Genomic DNA, 19,253 nt, shown 5'->3' with positions numbered 1-19,253 from the left:
CACCCTCTGCTTAGCCCCCTGTAGACCATCATCCAGAGACCAATCTGAAAACTGAAAAATGAAAAATCACCGAACCAGCACAACCCTTTATTTTATAGATGCACAAAGTGAGGCACGGAGAAAGGAATATCTTGCCCAAGAGGACATGGTTTATCCACATCTGAACTAAGACCACAATATAATTCGCAACATTTTGAGTCACTATCCTTTTTTAGCAAACTATACTGTCTAGACTGTTTCAAAGCACATACAAAAATATGACTAATTACATTAAAACATATTAATGAGGTAGATTTAAAAATTAGTAATAGTTTTCAACAGGTAATTCTGGCATCATTCAGATAAATTTCACTTAAACTTATAGCCATACCAGTGCTTCCAGCTCGAGATGAAGGCTCTTCTTTTTAGAGTTTAACCTGACAATTTCTTCCTGTTCTCTATTCCTTCGATTGAGAAGCTCCTGTCTACGAATTCTCTCCCATTCTAAACGACGTTGTCTTTCAAGTTCCTGTTTTGCTGCCTGAAAATAATGAATTAAAGTTAATTTTTATTATTGATTGATTGACTGATTGTCTTTTTAGGGCTGCACCTAAGGCATATGGAAGTTTCCAGGCCAGGGGTCACATTGGAGCTGTAGCTGCTAGCCTATGCCACAGATTCAAGCCAGCCGCATCTGCAACCTACACTGCAGCTCACTGCAACACTGGATCCTTAACCCACTGAGCAAGGCCAGGGATCAAATCCAAGTCCTCATGGATACTAGTTGGCTTCATTACCACTGAACCACAATGGGAACTCCCTAAAGTTAATTTTATTTTTTAAAATTTTATTTATTTATTTTTTTGCCTTTTCTAGGGCCGCTCCCACGGCATATAGAGGTTCCCAGGCTAGGGGTCCAATCAGAGCTGTAGCGACCAGCCTACACCAGAGCCATAGTAACTCGGGATCAGAGCCGCATCTGCAACCCACATCATAGCTCACGGCAATGCCAGATCCTTAACCCGCTGAGCAAGGCCAGGGATCGAACCGCAACCTCATGGTTGCTAGTCGGATTCGTTAACCACCGCGCCACGATGGGAACTCCCCCTGAAGTTAATTTTTAAATTGACAATTTTAATTCGAAAACTGATGGAATGACAAAGTAAAGGTGAGGCAGCATTTAATACTTAGTGGGCTTGAGTGTCCAAGGGAAACTGGGCAAACCTAGTTCTAACAATGGGCCTAAACTAAAGACTTCCACAAAAGCAAATTCATTCATCAGACTTTCTGATTGCTTCATAGGACCATCCTCTTGCTGCAATTATTTTTCTCTCAATAAACAAAAGGATGACTTCATAAATAAAAATGTTGGTAGGAATAACGGCACCTTTATTCTGGTATCAGGGGAGAAAAAAACTTTTATTTACATTATATCAGTGTCACTGTAATTTACTGTGCTCCATGCACAGCTCTTGAAAACACAGCTGGCCTCCCAGGGACCCCACACAGCACCATTTATCCCAAAGACCCGTGCAAGCCCACTTCTTGATTCCTCTTGAGACTCTGAGACTCCCACTCTCATCTCCCTGCCTCTCCAATTACTTGGCATCTTACTCTGGATCCTAAGCTTATTTTCGTTTAATGAGCTGATCAACATGACTTCTTCCTCTGGCTCCTCACCCAACTCAGTTTTGCAACCAATCCTGCTTTGAGTGAGATACCACCTGCAGACATGCTTTCTCTCCCACTTGTCAGCCCTAAAAACTCCTCATAAGCAAGTATATGCTTTACCTCCACAGGGGAAGGAAGAGTCAGATTCATGCAGGATAAGTAAGATTGAATGATGCTGAGAAAAGGCATAACAAAAATGACCGTTTTTTAATCAGATGAAGTGTAGCAACTTATTATATAAAATGATTTTACTGGGAAATGAAATAACTTTAAAAAATAACCTCTCGGGGAGTTCCCGTCGTGGCGCAGTGGTTAACGAATCCGACTGGGAACCATGAGGTTGCGGGTTCGATCCCCGCCCTTGCTCAGTGGGTCAATGATCTGGCGGTGCAGTGAGCTGTGGTATAGGTCGCAGACGCGGCTCGGATCCCTCGTTGTTGTGGCTCTGGCACAGGCTGGCAGCTACAGCTCCGATTAGACCCCTAGCCTGGGAACCTCCCATATGCCGCGGGAGCGGCCCAAGAAATGGCAAAAAGACAAAAAATAAAAAAAAATAACCTCTCGTCTTTCTATCTCTTTTCTCCTTTCTTCTTCACGCTGTCTCTCCAATTCCCTCTGCTTCTCCAAGCGTTTTTCTAATTCAAGTTGTTTCTTCCATTCTTGTTCTTGTAACTCTCTCTGTTTTCGTTCCCACTCTTCCTTTTCTTTCTGGGCTTTGCGCTCTGCCTCCCGCTGCTGCTGCTCCATCATGGCCTGGCGGCGCTTCTCCAGCTCCATGTTGCCTCGCTCATAGTTGGCTTTCCGCTTGTCCTCAAACGTAACTAAATAAGGTATATTGTGAGCATTTTTCAACATTAAGAGGCTACAGAGTCTCATTTCAATATCCTTATGCCCTGTGGTCAAGTGAGTGCTATTACTTTTTGGATACTTCTCCTAAGGATAATTTTAACTCAAATGTAAATAGTAAAATATTTACTCTCTTCTAAGAATATTCATTTTTGGAAAACAAATCTCTAAGGTTGAATTCATCCAAGAGAAAAATGATTTTTTTATTCCTGCCAATAAAAATACTTTTCAACTTTTTTTCTCAGCAATTTCCTCAAGGATAACCAAAGCTATGTGGCTATATACTTGTTATATTTAGTATATGCTTTTCAATATTTAAAAATATCTACACATATACCTTTTCAACCAATATTTAAACGTTTTTTTAAAAGCTAAAGATTTTATCACAAAGCTTGGTCTAATGATTTTTCCAAAATTGTGAGAAACACTTTAACTAGGATATAATACATACACTCTTTCCAAATATACACATCCATCTCTTCTTCCTACATACTCTTCTCAACTGACATCAAAATCCACCCCATTCATCAAATAGTTTCTTGTCTAGCATATAAGATATTAAGAATGTAAAAATTCTGTATATTCATTTACATTTCAAGGTAAAAATCTAAGAGAACTCACTATAAATACACAACTTGGATACTCAACATTACCTGGTAATTTTTTCTGAGGTTCCTCTTCTTGGATTTTCTGATATGAAGGCAGAGTTCCATTAATAGAATCAGTTTGCTTTCCTCCTCTAAGAAGAGCAAACAACAAGTAAGTTTAGCATTATTCAATCTGAGAATTTTTAGACCAGACTATATAAACTACCAATGATTAGAGCGATTTATTTATTTATTTATTTATTTATTTATTTATTTATTTATTTTTTGTCTTTTTGCCATTTCTTGGGCTGCTCCTGCAGCATATGGAGGTTCCCAGGCTAGGGGTCGAATCAGAGCTGTAGCCACCGGCCTACTCCAGAGCCACAGCAACTCGGGATCCGAGCCACGTCTGCGACCTACACCACAGCTCATGGCAACACCGGATCGTTGACCCACTGAGCAAGGGCAGGGATCGAACCCGCAACCTCAGGGTTCCTAGTTGGATTCGTTAACCACTGAGCCACGACAGGAACTCCTAGAGCAATTTAATACTTACAATACAGTATTAAAGATATTTAAAACATAGTATGGTCTATAGTTACAATGTATGGCAGTATATGGATTATTGAACCAGAGAAGGAGTTCTCTGGTGGTCCAGTGGTTAGGATTTGGCACATTCACAACTGTGATGTGGGTTGAATCCCTTGATCCCTTGTCTGGGAACTGAGATCCCATATGAAGCTGCTGTATGCTACAGCAAAAAAAAAAAAAAAAAAAAAAAAAAGGCAAAAAGAAAAAAAGGCCGAAGAGATCTGGATTCAAATCATTTCACCAATTGCTATTCTTGGGTAAATTTATTCTTTTCTTTTTCTTTTTTCTGCTGCACCTGCAGCATATGGTAGTTCCTAGGTGAGGGGTTGAATTGGAACTGCAGCTGCAGGCCTACACCATAGCCACAGCCACGCCAGATCCAAGCCACATCTGCAAACTACATTGCAGCTTGCGGCAACACCGGATCCTCAACCCACTGAGAAAGGCCAGGGATCAAACCTGCATCCTCACGAATGCTGTGTCGGGTTCTTAATCTGCTGAGCCACAACGAAAACTCCTGGTTAATTTATTTTTAATCTGTTTAGTCATCAGTTTCCTTATCTATAACATGGTGAAAACACACACCTACTTCCATTCTCTTTCCAGTGAAACTCATTAAACACCAAAATCAAATGGCAGTGTAAATGTTTAACTATCTACAAAACTAGAGCAGAGGCCCTAGGAAATCCCCAAGTAATAATCATGTCTGCCAAGTGACGAAAACAATACCTCTTCACCACCAGAGGCACTCACCTAAAAGACGGAGGGACGAGCTCAGGAGGTAAAGTCAGTGGCAATGGCTGTCCTGCTTTGGCCATATCAGTGAGGTGCATGGCAAGGATAAACTCCTCAGCTTTCAGCTGTCCATCACCATCAATGTCAGCCAGAGTCCTAAAGAAAATATGAAAATTCACAACTTAGAAAGAGTCTATTCAGAGTAAAATATTTTCAGAAGAATTAGATTTTTTATTCTTATTTTTTATTTTTTGGCCATGCCTGTGACATATGGAAATTCCTGGGCCAGGGATCACACTCATGCCACAGAAGTGACCCAAACCACTGCAGTGACAAAACCAGATCCTTAACCTGCTGTGCCACCAGGGAATTCCCAATTTTTTATTTTTAAAACAAGAGATTGAACAGCTGCCTTAACATATTTTAGTGAAACGTAAATACATACAAAAAAGTAAGCTAATCTTTACCCTTAACTTTCATATCACAAAAGAGAGGGAAGAAACTTTGGAATGAAAAGGGAAATACATCTGAAAAGGTGGCTTGTCTTGGTTCATGGTTAATTCACCTATCACATCATATTTAGCTCTATATTAAAAATGCAATTTTCTCTAATTCTCCATTGAAGGCATTATTTAAAAGCAAACCAGGAGAGTTCCCGTTGTGGCTCAGTGGAAACGAATCTGACTAGTAACCATGAGGTTGAGGGTTCAATCCCTGGCCTCAGTGGGTTAAGGGTCTGGCGTTGCCATGAGCTGTGATGTAGGTCACAGATGTGGCTCAGATCCTGTGTTGCTGTGGCTGTGGCTGTGGCTGGCAGCTGTAGCTCTGATTCAACCCCTAGCCTAGAAACTTCCATACCAATACTTTAAACACCAAGTCTTTAAAGTCTGCTGTCAGTGCAGACTTTAAAAAACAAAAACAAAAGCAAAAACAAAACAAAACAGTTTTACTTGTAAAATAATTAAATGCCAATTTCTCAAGAATAACACTTTATACACTTTTATTTGATCGCCAGGGTTCGCACGGAACATTTTTTAAATCACAGAATTTTATAGAAACAATATCTTTTTTTAATAATAGAGAATGTATAGTTAAAATCATAATCAAACTTACCAAATAGTAGCTAGCTGTGTTTGAGAAAGATTTGACTGAAGAAGGGCATTTCTAGCTTGAAAACCTGATTGATAAAGAACGTAAAAGAAAGTTCATTAGCTTTTAAAAAGCATGCACACTTAAATAGCTGTAACTGTGGAACAATACTATTGCTATCCTGGGAGAGCATCAGTTTTTTCCATGCACCAGGCACTGAGCATTCAAGAGTCATCAAAACAAACACACTCCCAGGACCAAGGAGTTTAAAATCCAGAGTTAGAACCAAGTGCTCCCGTGTCCTTTCAGAAGATAATGATACACACAAGTGACTGACTCGAAGGACCAAGCCAGTGGCACAGAGTATTAGAGGCCAAGTTATCAAAACACAGCTTCCTAGCATGTTCAGATTTTCTTTTATCTCTCACTGATTATTTCTTTTCCTCTACTTTTCTTCTTCTAAGTGACCTGTAAATGTGAGCATTCTTCAAGGATCTGTCCTGGGCACTTTCTCTCTATGCACTCACATCCACTTCTATGACTTTAAACAGCACCTAGAGGCTCATGATTCCCAAATGTCCGTCCACAGCCCAAACCCTTCCTCCAAGTTTAGACTTCTATACCCAACTGAAAAATCCACATGTGTATTTCATAGGCATCTCAAACCAAATACATATAAAACTACTCTTTCAATCCTCATCCATGCCCCTCTTCCCAATCTTCACCCAAATTATTCTTCCTCAGTTTTCCTATAAATGGCATCATAGTCCATCCAGTGGCTCATGCCAGAAATCAGAGTCACCCCTGAACCCTTCCTCTCCCACACACCCACGTCCAACACCAAGTCTTACAATTCTACATTACTGCATGTCTGGGTCCTTCTTACCTGTGAAGTCGCAATCTAACGTCGCCTTCTCAGAAAGGCCTTCTCTGCCCACCCTACCATCCAATATATTTCCTGTTTTTATCCTTATCACATACCATAATTTGTAATGTAACAATTATTTACTTTTTTATCTATTGTCTATTTCCCCTATTATGCTAAGTTCTATGAAGACAAAAATCTTGACTGCTTTATCCACTAATGTATACCCATGCTTAGTACATAGATGCTTAATAAATATTTGTTGAAGTAGCAAATAAAGTAATCCAAAGTCATCCTCTTCTAAGATACAATGGGGGCTTACTTATACGATAGCATCTAAAAATAAAAATAGCTAACATTCACTGAAGGTTCACTATGTATGATAAACTGTTCAACTTTTTTCTTCCTCAGTGTGAGGAAACAAAAATATGTTTCTGTAAGAGGCTCCTGATCTTCAAAGAATATATTCCAGAACAGAATATCCCTGTCTTCTTGGGAGGAGCATTCACTCCTGGTGAGCTTGTCTGTGGCTTTCTGACCATGACAAACCCTGGGACTTCTCTAGGGAAGGTCTCCTAGTCAGTAAAGCAGGTGCTACACTTCCCACTCTCAGGTGCCTAAACCACAAGTGCAAGAAGAGTCAGTCGTATCCTGGGTTTAGCCCAAGCCAAGTCCCGCCCCAACAACTCTGCACAGAAGATATACATCTGCCAGCTCTTCCTCAGCAATAACTCCCACTACAAAGCCAGCACAGATGCCACTAAACCCATTGCTTTGCTGAGCTTTGAACAGAGATCTGGATAATCAAAGCTACATTTACTATATAGAATAAACTCAAATATGCTATGTATTGTAACAAGCAATCAAATGTTTATATTACACAACTTTAAAATATTTTCCATTCTTTTTCTATCTTTTTCTATGGAAAATACACTGGAAATAGCTCATAGCCTCACTCAATTAATTACTCCTCAATAGACTGCTTATAGGAAGTGAGATCTGAGGTTTTAGTGTTTTGTTTTGTTTTGTTTTGTTTGTCTTTTTGCCATTTCTTGGGCCGCTCCCTCGGCATATGGGAGGTTCTCAGGCTAGGGGTCGAATCGGAGCTGCAGCCACCGGCCTTCGCCAGAGCCACAGCAACGAGGGATCCGAGCTGTGTCTGCAACCTACACCACAGCTCACGGCAACGCCAGATCGTTAACCCACTGAGCAAGGGCAGGGATCGAACCTGCAACCTCATGGTTCCTAGTCGAATTCGTTAACCACTAAGCCACGACGGGAACTCCAGTTTTGGTGTTAAAAGAAATATTCTTCCAACAGAAGTTTCCAACCTGAAGAAAGGTTCAATACCTGAAGTTCTAGCTCCTGAACAAAGATAATAGAGCAGACCCCTAGCAGTAGGCAACAGAGCAAACAAGAGGATGAAGGGAAGGAATGAAATGATTAAAAGCACCCTGGACAACAACAACAACAAAAAGACAAAAAAAAAGACAAAAAAAAATGGAGTTCCCGTCGTGGCGCAGTGGTTAACGAATCCGACTAGGAACCATGAGGTTGCGGGTTCGGTCCCTGCCCTTGCTCAGTGGGTTGACGATCCGGCGTTGCCCTGAGCTGTGGTGTAGGTTGCAGACTCGGCTCGGATCCCGCGTTGCTGTGGCTCTGGCGTAGGCCGGTGGCTACAGCTCCGATTCAACCCCTAGCCTGGGAACCTCCATATGCCGAGGGAGCGGCCCAAGAAATAGCAACAACAACAACAACAAAAAGACAAAAAAAAGACCAAAAAAAAAGCACCCTGGCAGAAGACTTAAATGTGTGCAGGCAATGTGAGTAAGACAGGCCAGAGTGAGGCAACAGAACACTGTACCAAGACAAGCTCACGTGCACATGCCCACTGCCAGTCTGCCAATCCTGTGGATACCTGCTCCTGTGCCTATAAGCCAGTCCCTCTGCTCTCTACCTGGTGGTCTATTTATCCTCTTAAGATCCAGCTCAAATGTCATCTCTTCTGTGAAACACTCTCTTACATCCTCAGAGTCAGTCACTTTCTCATCTATAGTAATCACAGTACTGCTAACCAAATACTGTGATGATATGGCATCTACTAGGGGCTCTGAAAAGATATGGGCCATGTCTTCCTCCTCTCTGCATTCCAGTGCCACATAGGGTGCCTGGAAGATAAATGACTCACGAATATCTGAGTCAATGAACTAATCTAAATAAACCATGATTGAGTTTATGGGGAAGAAAAGAGGAAGAACAAAGAAAAGAAAAATTAGACCTTCAACTGCTATATTCACTGAACAAAGCATACCATGTAAGTCTAGGTTAGCCCTGTCCTCATACTGGGGCTCACGCTCAGCTTCAGGACACCAAAAACAACTTTTTTTTTACCTAGGACAATCAATCCTTCCCTTAACTACAGACATATAGCTTTGCTCTTGTAGGTCTAACAATAACATTTTCTAAAAACAATACAATAAACAACCTTCATGCAATGTATCACATACCAAACAAAAAGTAATATGAAGGGAATATTTCCTCTCATAAGCTCCTCATGTCCTTCATATTCCAACACAAACCCACCTTTGATTATAATCCATTTCTGCAGTACTTAAAATTGTACTAACCTTACATGTACCGACCAATAGATTTTTACATAAGTATGCACACATGCAACCAACACCCATTGAAGATACAGAATGTTTCCGGCATCCCAGAAGGTTCTAACATGGCCCCCTTTTCAACAGAGTAACTACACTGTTGCTGATTTTCATCATCACCAATTTGGCTTCCTGTTCTTCAACTCTGCATAAATGGATTAAATATTATGGATCTTGGAGTTCCCGCTGTGGCTCAGCAGAAATGAATCTGACTGGTATCCATGAGGATGCAGGTTTGATCCCTGGCCTCGCTCAGTGGGTTAAGGACCCAGCGTTGCCATGAGCTGTGGTATAGGTTGCAAATGTAGCTCAGATCCCATTTTGCTGTGGCGTAGGCCAGTCGCCACAGCTCTGATTCGACCCCTAGCCTGGGAACCTCCATATGCTGCAGGTGCATATGGAGCTAAACAAATACATAAATAAATAACTATTATGGGTCTTTTGTGCCAGAATTCTTTGACTCATACAACACCTGTGAAATGATCTGTGCTGCTGCATGTACCAGCAGTTTATTTTTATTGCTGTAGGGTATTCTGTTATAGAAATACATCATAATTTATTTATCTATTCTCCTGTTGATGGAAATTTAGACTATTTCTTTTTGGATGTTTTGAATGAAGCTGTTATGAACACTTCTGTACATGTAGTTTTAGTCCTCTTTTGTTAATATGAAAAAAGAGGAGTTCCCACTGTGGCACAGCAGGTTAAGGATCTGGCATCATCTCTGCAGCAGTGTGTGTTCAACCTCTAGCCCGGCCCAGTAGGTTAAAGAATCTGGTGTTGCCACAGCTTTGGCGTAGGTTGCAGCTGTGGCTCGGAAACTTCTATATGACGTGGGTGTAGCCAAAAATAACAACAAAAAAATTTTTTTTAATTTCTTTAACTCAAAATGTAGGGCCCAAAGAAGTCTATTTTTTTTCAAATACAGGAAGCACGTGACTTTAATGCCAAATAGTCTGAATACCATATTTCACAGAATCTAACATGCCATCAATTATAAGACACATCATTATTTTACATAATACTAAAAAGGAAAAAAACACTGCCAATGAAACCATTACACAATGCTAAGACATCACTGATGGTAACACATGTCCCAATTCCAGAGATGCTAAAATGTAAAAAGAGGAGTTCTCTTGCGGCACAGCAGGTTAAGGATCTGGTGTTGTCACTGCTGTAGCTCTGGTTACTGCCGTGGTGTGGGTTTGATCCTTGGCCTGGGAACTTCCATGTGCCATAGGCATGGCAAAACAAAAAATGTAAAAAAAAGGAATACTTAAAAATATGATATACATTGTTTCATATAATACTATTAATTAATAATATACTTTGGGAGTTTCCGTCATGGCTCAGCGGGCTTAGTGAACCTAACTAGGAGCCATGAGGACTTGGGTTCGATCCCTGGCCTCACTCAGTGGGTTAAGGATCTGGCATTGCTGTGAGCTGTGGTGTAGGTCGCAGACAAGGCTCAGATCCCACATTGCTGTGGCTCTGGTGTAGGCCGGTAGCTACAGTTCCTATTGGACTCCTAGCCTGGGAACCTCCATATGCAGCGCATGCAGCCCTAAAAAGACAAAAAAAACATACACACACACACACACACACTTTGTTTCATATAATTTAATAAAGTTATGGAACATATAGTTGTTATACAATATTTAATAAACATAAAATATAGTGTATTTGTCAGTTATGAAGCATAATAATAAAAGCCACCCATGAACCTAATGTAAGAACCAGATAATCATTAAATGCTTTGAAGCTATCTGTGTTTCCTGATTTTATCTCCATGCTTCCCAGAAAAAGCAACTACTATCCTGAATTGTGTGTGTTATTCTTTTCTTTTTCTTTTTTTTTTTTCTTTGTCTTTTTGCCATTTCGTGGGCCGTTCCCGCGGCATATGGAGGTTCCCAGGCTAGGGGTCGAATCGGAGCTGTAGCCACCAGCCTACGCCAGAGCCACAGCAGTGCGGGATCCAAGCCATGTCTGTGACCTACACCACAGCTCACAGCAACGCTGGATCCTTAACCCACTGAGCAAGGCCAGGGATCAAACCCGCAACCTCATGGTTCCTAGTGGGATTAGTTAACCACTGAGCCACGACAGGAACTCCTGTGCGTGATTCTTTTTTACAAGCTTTTATCATTATAGGTATGTATCTTCAAAGAAAGCACTGCATATTTTAGATTATCCAATGAATTCCAAAAGTTTTACTGCTCCCTTGCCCCACTGCACAACTAGAGACCCCATACTCTTATTTCATAGACAACTTTCCATTCTCCGAACATGTCATGTACTTTTTGCTCTTAGGATTTCTTCCTTGTCACCCTAAAATGCTCTTACCTTCAATTTCTATCTCTGTGACTCCTAATTCTTTCTTTCCTGGTAGGGCTTCAATACTCCTTTCCTATAAGATGTTTTATCTGATCTCTTCAGTATTAATATCTCCTATTCTATGTTCCCTAGAATTTTAAAGTGCTATTATTTTAAAATAACTATTTTACTGTCTAAACTATAACTTGTTGCTGAGTGAAGTGGGGGGGGGGAGTTAGAAGGAGGAATTCTACTGTTTCCCTCTGTTTATGTCCCCTTCCTTATCCTCAATTTGTAAAGTTTGGATGTTTGTTCTAGCATGGACTCAAATGTTCTATGGGGATCTAAGGTCAGGTTCTAGGTCTGCATTTGGGTTTGAGCATGAAAAGGTGAACAACACTCATGTGGGGCATTAGGAAGGACAAGCAGAGAAAGACCAGATGAGGCAGGGGTCTCTTAGGGAAGTTTAGAGCCACACTGTCATGGGAGACTCTCCACTCACTGCACTGGAGGATGAGGTTTGACTTTATCAAGGGAGAGGTCTTCTTTCCAAAAAGCTGGACTTATATCTATGTGCCCAACTAGTCTGTAAGAACTTTGGACCCTTATGGAATTTAAACATTATCTGTATTTATCAAACGTCTGTTAAATTTTTCGGATGTTAAAATTTTAAATGAGCTACAACACACAATTTCAAATAAAAGTGGTTTTTTGTGTTTTGTTTTGTTTTGTTTTGTTTTGTTTGCTTTTTAGGGCTGCTCCTATGGCATATGGAGAAAATTTTGTAGAATTCTGCAGAAAAATATCACAGAATATTTTAGTTTAGTCCAGGGTAGGGGTCGAATTGGAGCTACAGCTGCAGGCCACCACCACAGCCACAGAAATGCTAGATCCAAGCCACGTCTGCAACCTACACCACAGCTCATGACAATGCTGGATCCTTAACTCAATGAATGACACCAGGCATCGAATCCATAACCTCATGGTTCCCAGTCAGATTTATTTCCGCTGAGCCACCATGGGAACTCCTCAAATAAAAGTTCTTCAGTACAAGTCCATATAAAAAACATAACTCTCTCATATTCTTAAGCACTGTATACTGCTTACCTGAGAGGTATCCACTCATGCTTTTGTCAAGACTATTGAATTTTTGCCGATACTTTAATCTTGAAGGCTGAGGAACTGCCCACTCTGAGGTCCCAGTCTTGGGTGAGTTCCCTGAGAGGGAAGCAGTTGAGGAAGTTGAGCTGTAACAAAATTCATTTAAAATTTTTGTTACTAAATAAAATATAGTTAGTTAAACTTTACAAGGCAGAGACATTTAGACCTTCTAAATTATAACAGTAATTGCTTTTGTATTTGACATTTTAAAAATTTAAGCAATTATCCTTAATCTTGAAAGAGCAAATGCTATATGAAGTATAGAACTACCATATATAAGGAACTTATCATGTGCCAGGCCCTGCACTGTGCTAGGGCCTGTACAAATATTATTTCTTTTCTTTTTTTTTGGCCACGCCCACAGCAAGCAGAAGTTCCTGGGCTAGAGATTGAACCTGCTCTGCCAAATACTCAACCTACTGTGCCACAGAAAAACTCCCACAAATATTATTTCTAATTCTTACAACACACTTAAAAGGTATTACTGTCTCCATCTTGTAAACGGACAAACTATGGCTCAATGCTATTGAGAACAACAAGATCACACAATCAGTGAGTGTTTAAGCAAGGAGGACATTGTTCTCCTGGGTCATTGCTTTAAAGAGCGTTACTGTGATTTACACGAGGGGGGATGAATGAACATTGATGCTTTTGTTCTTTCTAAAATCTAAAGGATACTCAATCAGCAGGTTTTTCTCAAGAAAAAAATAATGCACAATGATTATGAGATGTTTTCAGAAATGTTTTTGAATTGAAAAATATGGAGCTTTAGGTAAAAAAATGATTAAAAATATTGCAGAATATTTTAGTTTACATAAACCTTATTTTCAAAAGTAAATGGCAAAGTCAATAATTCAAAAAATAATTTTATGTGAATTATAAGTAGTAAATTTACCTTAACTATTTACATTTGATCATTATAAAGTAAAACCTGGGTAAGCGCAGAGGCTTTTTTTTTTTAAGTCATTTGTTAAATACTCATTATTGAAAGGCTAAAAAGTTGCAAGTTTTAAGTATTCATACCTACTAGATCCTAAATCAATCAAAGACTGGGCTTTCTGTATACTAGCACCACCAAATCCTCCCATCATCAGACTGTAAGATGACGTATGAGGCAATGCTACAAAAAAAGAAAAAAGAAAAAGATTCACACTAAACAATTTCACAAAGTATGAAGGAAATTTGCATCTACTGGGATACAAATATAACAGTATTTCATATGAAGAAAGAAACTAAGTCATTAGACACAAAGAACTTACTTGAAGAAGAATAAGGAATGGATAAGGGCTGAATGAGACTGGCGGTTCCATTTGGTAATGATGAAGTGCTAACGGAAGGCACTAGGGGAGCAGGCATCATTAAAGGAGGAAGGGTGGTCCCTGAAGTCGCAGAGGGCAAGGGTGTTGCTATAGGTGCAACTGGAGGCAATGACTGAGGAATGGACAGGTTGGGCATGCTTCCCATTCCTAAGGACAAAACAGAACACATTTTCCAGTGCTGGTAAATCAATTATAAAACATATGACGGAAAACAAGTCAGCACAATGAGCAGTCCCTTTATCTATAGAAACACGATGGGCAAACTAGTTTTTAAAAAAATCACTAAAGCAGCTTTGACCCAGCAGTGCAAGAGGTAAACTAATGCTTGATAATAAAAATAATCTGACCTGTATGAACTAAGGGAATGCTCACTAAGGAATTGAAAGTTCTTTTCTGGCATTTTCAATAACACTAAGAAGTCTTTTCCAATTAAATATTAGTATCCTCAAAGAGAGAATGAATTATCTGATCAAATATGAGTTTTTGTGTAGGGATAATAAACACATTGTTGTTGAGTTGAGTTAACACACACACACACACACACACACACACACACACACACAAACTCCCCAAACTCACCCATCTCCTGTAAAAGATGTTCTGAATACTACATACTTTAGGAGACCCATTTAAGCACATACTACGCAAGAAGAAAGCATGCTTGTTTCACTTTTCTAGTAAGTAACACACATATGGATTGAAGAACAATTCTTTTAAAGGAACAAAGGGGAGTTCCCATTGTGGCTCAGTGGAAACGAATCTGACTAGCATCCATGAGGATGCAGGTTTGATCCCTGGCCTCGCTCAGTGGGTTAAGGATCCGGCGTTGCTATGAGCTGTGATGTAGGTCGCAGATGGGCCTCAGATCTAGCATTGCTGTGGCTGTGGCGCAGGCCGGTGGCTAGAGCTCCGATTCAACCTCTAGCCTGGGAACTTCAATATGCAGCAGATGCAGCCTTAAATCGACAATAAATAAATAAAAGAAACAAAGGATGATTCTTATTCATTTACAAACCACAGAATATGAAGTACACTTATAAATATGATTATACAACATTTAGCATTTATCTCTAAAATTCACTGCAATCATGACAGAATTTAACATTTTAAGAACATCTCAAGTGGAAGCACATGTTTCAAATACATAGAGATATCTAACTAAATGGTCCATTCCAATTAATGCTTCTTACAAACAATTAATAAGAAAAAGCTAATCAAAATGAATGGAAAACGGGTTATTTCTCATGAATATGTAAATTCTCTAGCACAAAGTCTGCAATCTTTTAGCTCTTAATTTAGCTGGTTAATTAACTTTTAAATTAAAGAAATTTCTACTTATGTGTAATTTTAAATTACCTCCCAAATTAAATCATTTCAAGTGAGTTTAAAATTGTTCACATTTTTTGTGAACACATACAGAGTATAGAGAAAACTAATTAAGAATAGTATTTAGGATCAGCTATAACTAGCAGGATCACATAATTTATCATCCTGTTGGGAATTATGAAAAGGAACACCTAACTGAACTAAATGCCAGGACAACAGACATAAATTAGAACCGTCCCTGGAAAATTGGGACTCATGGACGCACTAGCTATGACAGCAAATTTAACATTTCTTATCTCTGACATGAAAATTAACTTGGGAATCTGGGGACTGCCATTTTATGCCAACAAATCCTTTTCTGGTTCTCAAATGTTACGCCTAGGAATCAAGTTTAACTATCAAATGCATCTAAACAATTAATAAACACATACCAAAACGAGCAGAAATTAATGGAGAGAATATAGGAGGTTGTTTCATAATAGGAGGAAGAACCACGGGTAATTGTTGGCCTTGAAGCTTCAGTTTGATGAGTTTCATAGCTATGGAGAACTCTTGCTGATCCATCTTCCCATCCTTGTTCAGGTCTGATAAAGCCCTAAAAGGACAACGGTGTGGGTAGATTGGTATACAGGGTAAATATGACCTTTGAGGAGGATGATAAAATAGAAACAATGACATAGCATTTACATGTAGACCATCACCTAATAATTAAGTGTGTGTGTATGTGTCTGTGTGTGTAACAAAAAGCTAAAAACTGTACATTAAGAAGTAATGACCAGAGATAGTATCTAATAAAATACTACCAGCCTATATAGAATCTAGATGCCTTTGGGATGAATTCCACCAGTGCAGATGGAAAGAAATTATATAAGAGTATAGTCATTCTAAAGAATTTATTCATTTGTTCAAATATTTACTAAGTGCGTGCTACATGTCTGACAGTCTGCCAAAATGGGAATATTCTGAATGGAAAGAAGGATGGAATAGAGGTTGGTGTTCGTTGCAAATATATTAGAAAAACAAGCCCTTAGATAATATAAAGAACAATTTCTTTAAGGTAGGAACAGGGTAACAGTGGGTTAATGTGGGGTTTATAGATGATGAAATAAATGAAACTACAAAATAACAGAAGGAAGATTAAGACTCTCGCCAAATTATAAAGAAGGTTTTTCAATAGAAATGTACACATCTTTCCTTAGAAATTCTAAGGAAATTAGAAATGTGTCCTACAGAACAAGACTCCAACTGATTTTCATTTATGCAATAAAATTTATTTTCAGAAAAACTGAACAAATACTCTTAATAACAAACTACAAATAAAAAGAACTTTAACACTAAGTACCAAAAACAACAAAGCCAGATTATCAGAAAGTTAAGTTCATCGATGAAAGCAAACATTTTACCATATTTCAGCTAAAACAGGAGCTGGCAGGCCTGACTGTAAGAAAAAGGTACGTGCTTGATCACCTGAAGACAATAAAAACAAAAATCAAACAGCATATTACTAAGTGATTACTCTGATGCCTCTGAATAATAATGGCCAATAATAATAATGTTCTTGGTTTACTTTAAATTTTAATTCCAATCATTAAAGAAAAATTATTTATATTACTTTAATAAGACTTAGATGTTTTAAAATAAAAATGTTACAACTGAAGTTATTTGCATTAATCAGTGATGAAAGATCACACTATTCATCTTACTTTATACATCTAATAAAATATATAGTTAAAAACGCCATTCCCTAGAAAAGTTCTAAATAAGAAAGTACTAGGTTTGGGAAAGTTACTCCTCACGGGTATCTGACAGTCCTACATGTCTGCTGTGGATGCTAAGAACGTAAAATCCTAATTGCTCTCTACCCAGACCATCTCTCAGAATTGGGTTTACAGTGAAAAATCTTATGAGTTAATGTTTCCCTCTGGGACAAAAAAACAAGCTTGCTTATGCTTGCTAAAAAGCAGTGGGTTCCCTGAAGCTCAGTATTCTTCTGTAAGACAACTATGCACACGTGTAGCATCCTTCTGGGCTCTCTGCATGGCCCCTACATGACTCGGGGGACAAGGGAAATGGACAGAAACTTGTCGATGTTTATGCTGCCAGCTATGCCACTAGAAAGTGTGTCCTCTGTCTCTAACTCAGGAATTCCAAGTCTCCTGCTAGCATCCACGAGACAGTAACAGACCAAGTTATTACCTTGTAACCAAATCCCAACCCAGATACCAGGTAAGGTAGTTATTATTACAGAAGTACAGATAACACTAAACTATAATGGTTAAGAGGATGGATTCCTAAGTCAGACCGAATGGTTTCCAACCCCAGATCACCACTAACCATCTCTGCGACTTTCGGTTAAGTTACAGCACACCTCTAAGTCTCAGTTTCATCATCTTTAAAATACAGACAGTGACAGGGCAACCTCACAGGCTTGTTGTGAAGGTTAAAGGAGACAGTGGATTTAGTATAGTATCTGAAATATAGTACAGATTTGTCAAATATTAACCATTTTACTTATATTACTATAAATAAAGCACTAAGGTGCTTTGGCACAGAAAAGAAAGTTTCACTTATAGAAAAAATTTCTAAAGACACATCTAAATTAATCTTCTTTTGGTTCTGGAGATCTTTTTGCAAAACAAGAGTTAGCATCAACAATCAATGTTTATAAAACCTCTCAAAGACAAACAAAGCTAAGTGTTGGGAAAACAGATTCCAGGGGTAAAAAATCTAGATTATCTTCAAGAAAAATGTGTATATATATTTCTACTAGATACAAATTTCTACTATGTCTACCTTTTTCTACTTGGTAAAAAACTGACTATATATATATTTCTACTGATACACATATATATTTCTATTAATACATATACATATTTCTAGTGATATATATACACACTGATCATTATACTAGTAACCGACACAACATATTAAAAGCACATCAATAAATTTGGGGAAAAAGTCTCAATTATCTTAAATGAATTAAAAACTTTTCAGCTATAAGGTCAAAATGTGAAACTGGACAGTTAAACTATAATTCTTGACTATCATTTAAGATCAAGAAAAGATCTTCCAGAGTTCCCGTCGTGGCGCAGTGGTTAACGAATCCGACTAGGAACCATGAGGTTGTGGGTTCGATCCCTGCCCTTGCTCAGTGGGTTAACGATCCGGCGTTGCCGTGAGCTGTGGTGTAGGTTGCAGACGTGGCTCGGATCCCGCGTTGCTGTGGCTCTGGCATAGGCCAGTGGCTACAGCTCCGATTCGACCCCTAGCCTGGGAACCTCCATATGCCGCGGGAGCGGCCCAAAGAAATAGCAAAAAGACAAAAAAAAAAAAAAAAAGATCTTCCGTATGCCAAATCAAAAAAGACAAATTAAGATGATTCCAGGTAAAATAAGAAGCCATATTTTTTCAAACTCTAGAATTCTGATTGATATGAATTTTAAATAATACAAATATGAAGGCAGACAAATCAAAACTAATTGTAAGATAGGACAGAAAATGAGCATAATTCACAAATTAAAAACACAAACCTGTTATGTAACCTCCTGAGGGTTTGAGGTTATCAAACTGCTTGTCATGCTTAGTCCGTTCTTCAGATGTAATAGCCCACATGTTTGGCCCTCCTAAAACATAAAAGAAAGACAAAGGTACTATAGTGTATATATGAGAATACTTGATACAATTCCAAAATGTAAATATGGATCACAGATGTCCATTTAATGACACTACTTAATACCTGATGACACAAAGAGGAAAGCTCTATCATAACCACGTATTGCACGGCCCTAAGGCTTTTCACTCATTCACTCAATTAACACCTACTTGAACAATTACTATATACCACCCACTGGAAATGGTCAACAACCTAAATACTGGAAATAAAAAGGTGAACAAAGTATTATTCCCATCCTTAAGGAATTCTTCACTCTAGAAAATGACTACCATTATTTACAATGTTTCTTACCTAAGCAGAAATACATACAAGCAGCATCAAGGATGAGCTAACGATAAGACCGAGGCAAAGTCTTGAAGCTTGGCTTGAATTTTACCATGTGAAGAGGTGGGATAAGGGCATTTCACACAAAAAGGGCATAGAATGAGAAGTCAAGCC

At 38.9% G+C, this 19,253-nt stretch overlaps 1 protein-coding gene across 5 annotated transcripts in view; it reads right to left on the bottom strand.

Moving 5' to 3' along the window:
• The window catches only part of ITSN2 (intersectin 2), a 142,690-nt gene that overhangs the window by 83,837 nt on the left and 39,600 nt on the right, over window positions 1-19,253 (bottom strand). For all 5 annotated transcript variants that reach the window (XM_047782534.1, XM_047782532.1, XM_047782531.1 and 2 more), the window contains exons 3-13: window positions 18,673-18,765; window positions 16,546-16,609; window positions 15,574-15,737; window positions 13,757-13,963; window positions 13,521-13,617; window positions 12,444-12,583; window positions 5,523-5,586; window positions 4,428-4,565; window positions 3,150-3,235; window positions 2,209-2,471; window positions 371-520 (exon numbers count right to left, since the gene is read on the bottom strand). In XM_047782534.1, the coding sequence (XP_047638490.1) occupies window positions 371-520; window positions 2,209-2,471; window positions 3,150-3,235; window positions 4,428-4,565; window positions 5,523-5,586; window positions 12,444-12,583; window positions 13,521-13,617; window positions 13,757-13,963; window positions 15,574-15,737; window positions 16,546-16,609; window positions 18,673-18,765 (1,466 nt within the window). The remainder of the gene's footprint in view (window positions 1-370; window positions 521-2,208; window positions 2,472-3,149; window positions 3,236-4,427; window positions 4,566-5,522; window positions 5,587-12,443; window positions 12,584-13,520; window positions 13,618-13,756; window positions 13,964-15,573; window positions 15,738-16,545; window positions 16,610-18,672; window positions 18,766-19,253) is intronic.

Source organism: Phacochoerus africanus, chromosome 5, assembly GCF_016906955.1.
Source record: "Phacochoerus africanus isolate WHEZ1 chromosome 5, ROS_Pafr_v1, whole genome shotgun sequence".
Lineage (NCBI taxonomy): Eukaryota > Metazoa > Chordata > Mammalia > Artiodactyla > Suidae > Phacochoerus > Phacochoerus africanus.
Note: the sequence above shows the minus strand (reverse complement) of the source record. Positions and strands in the feature narration are given on the sequence as shown.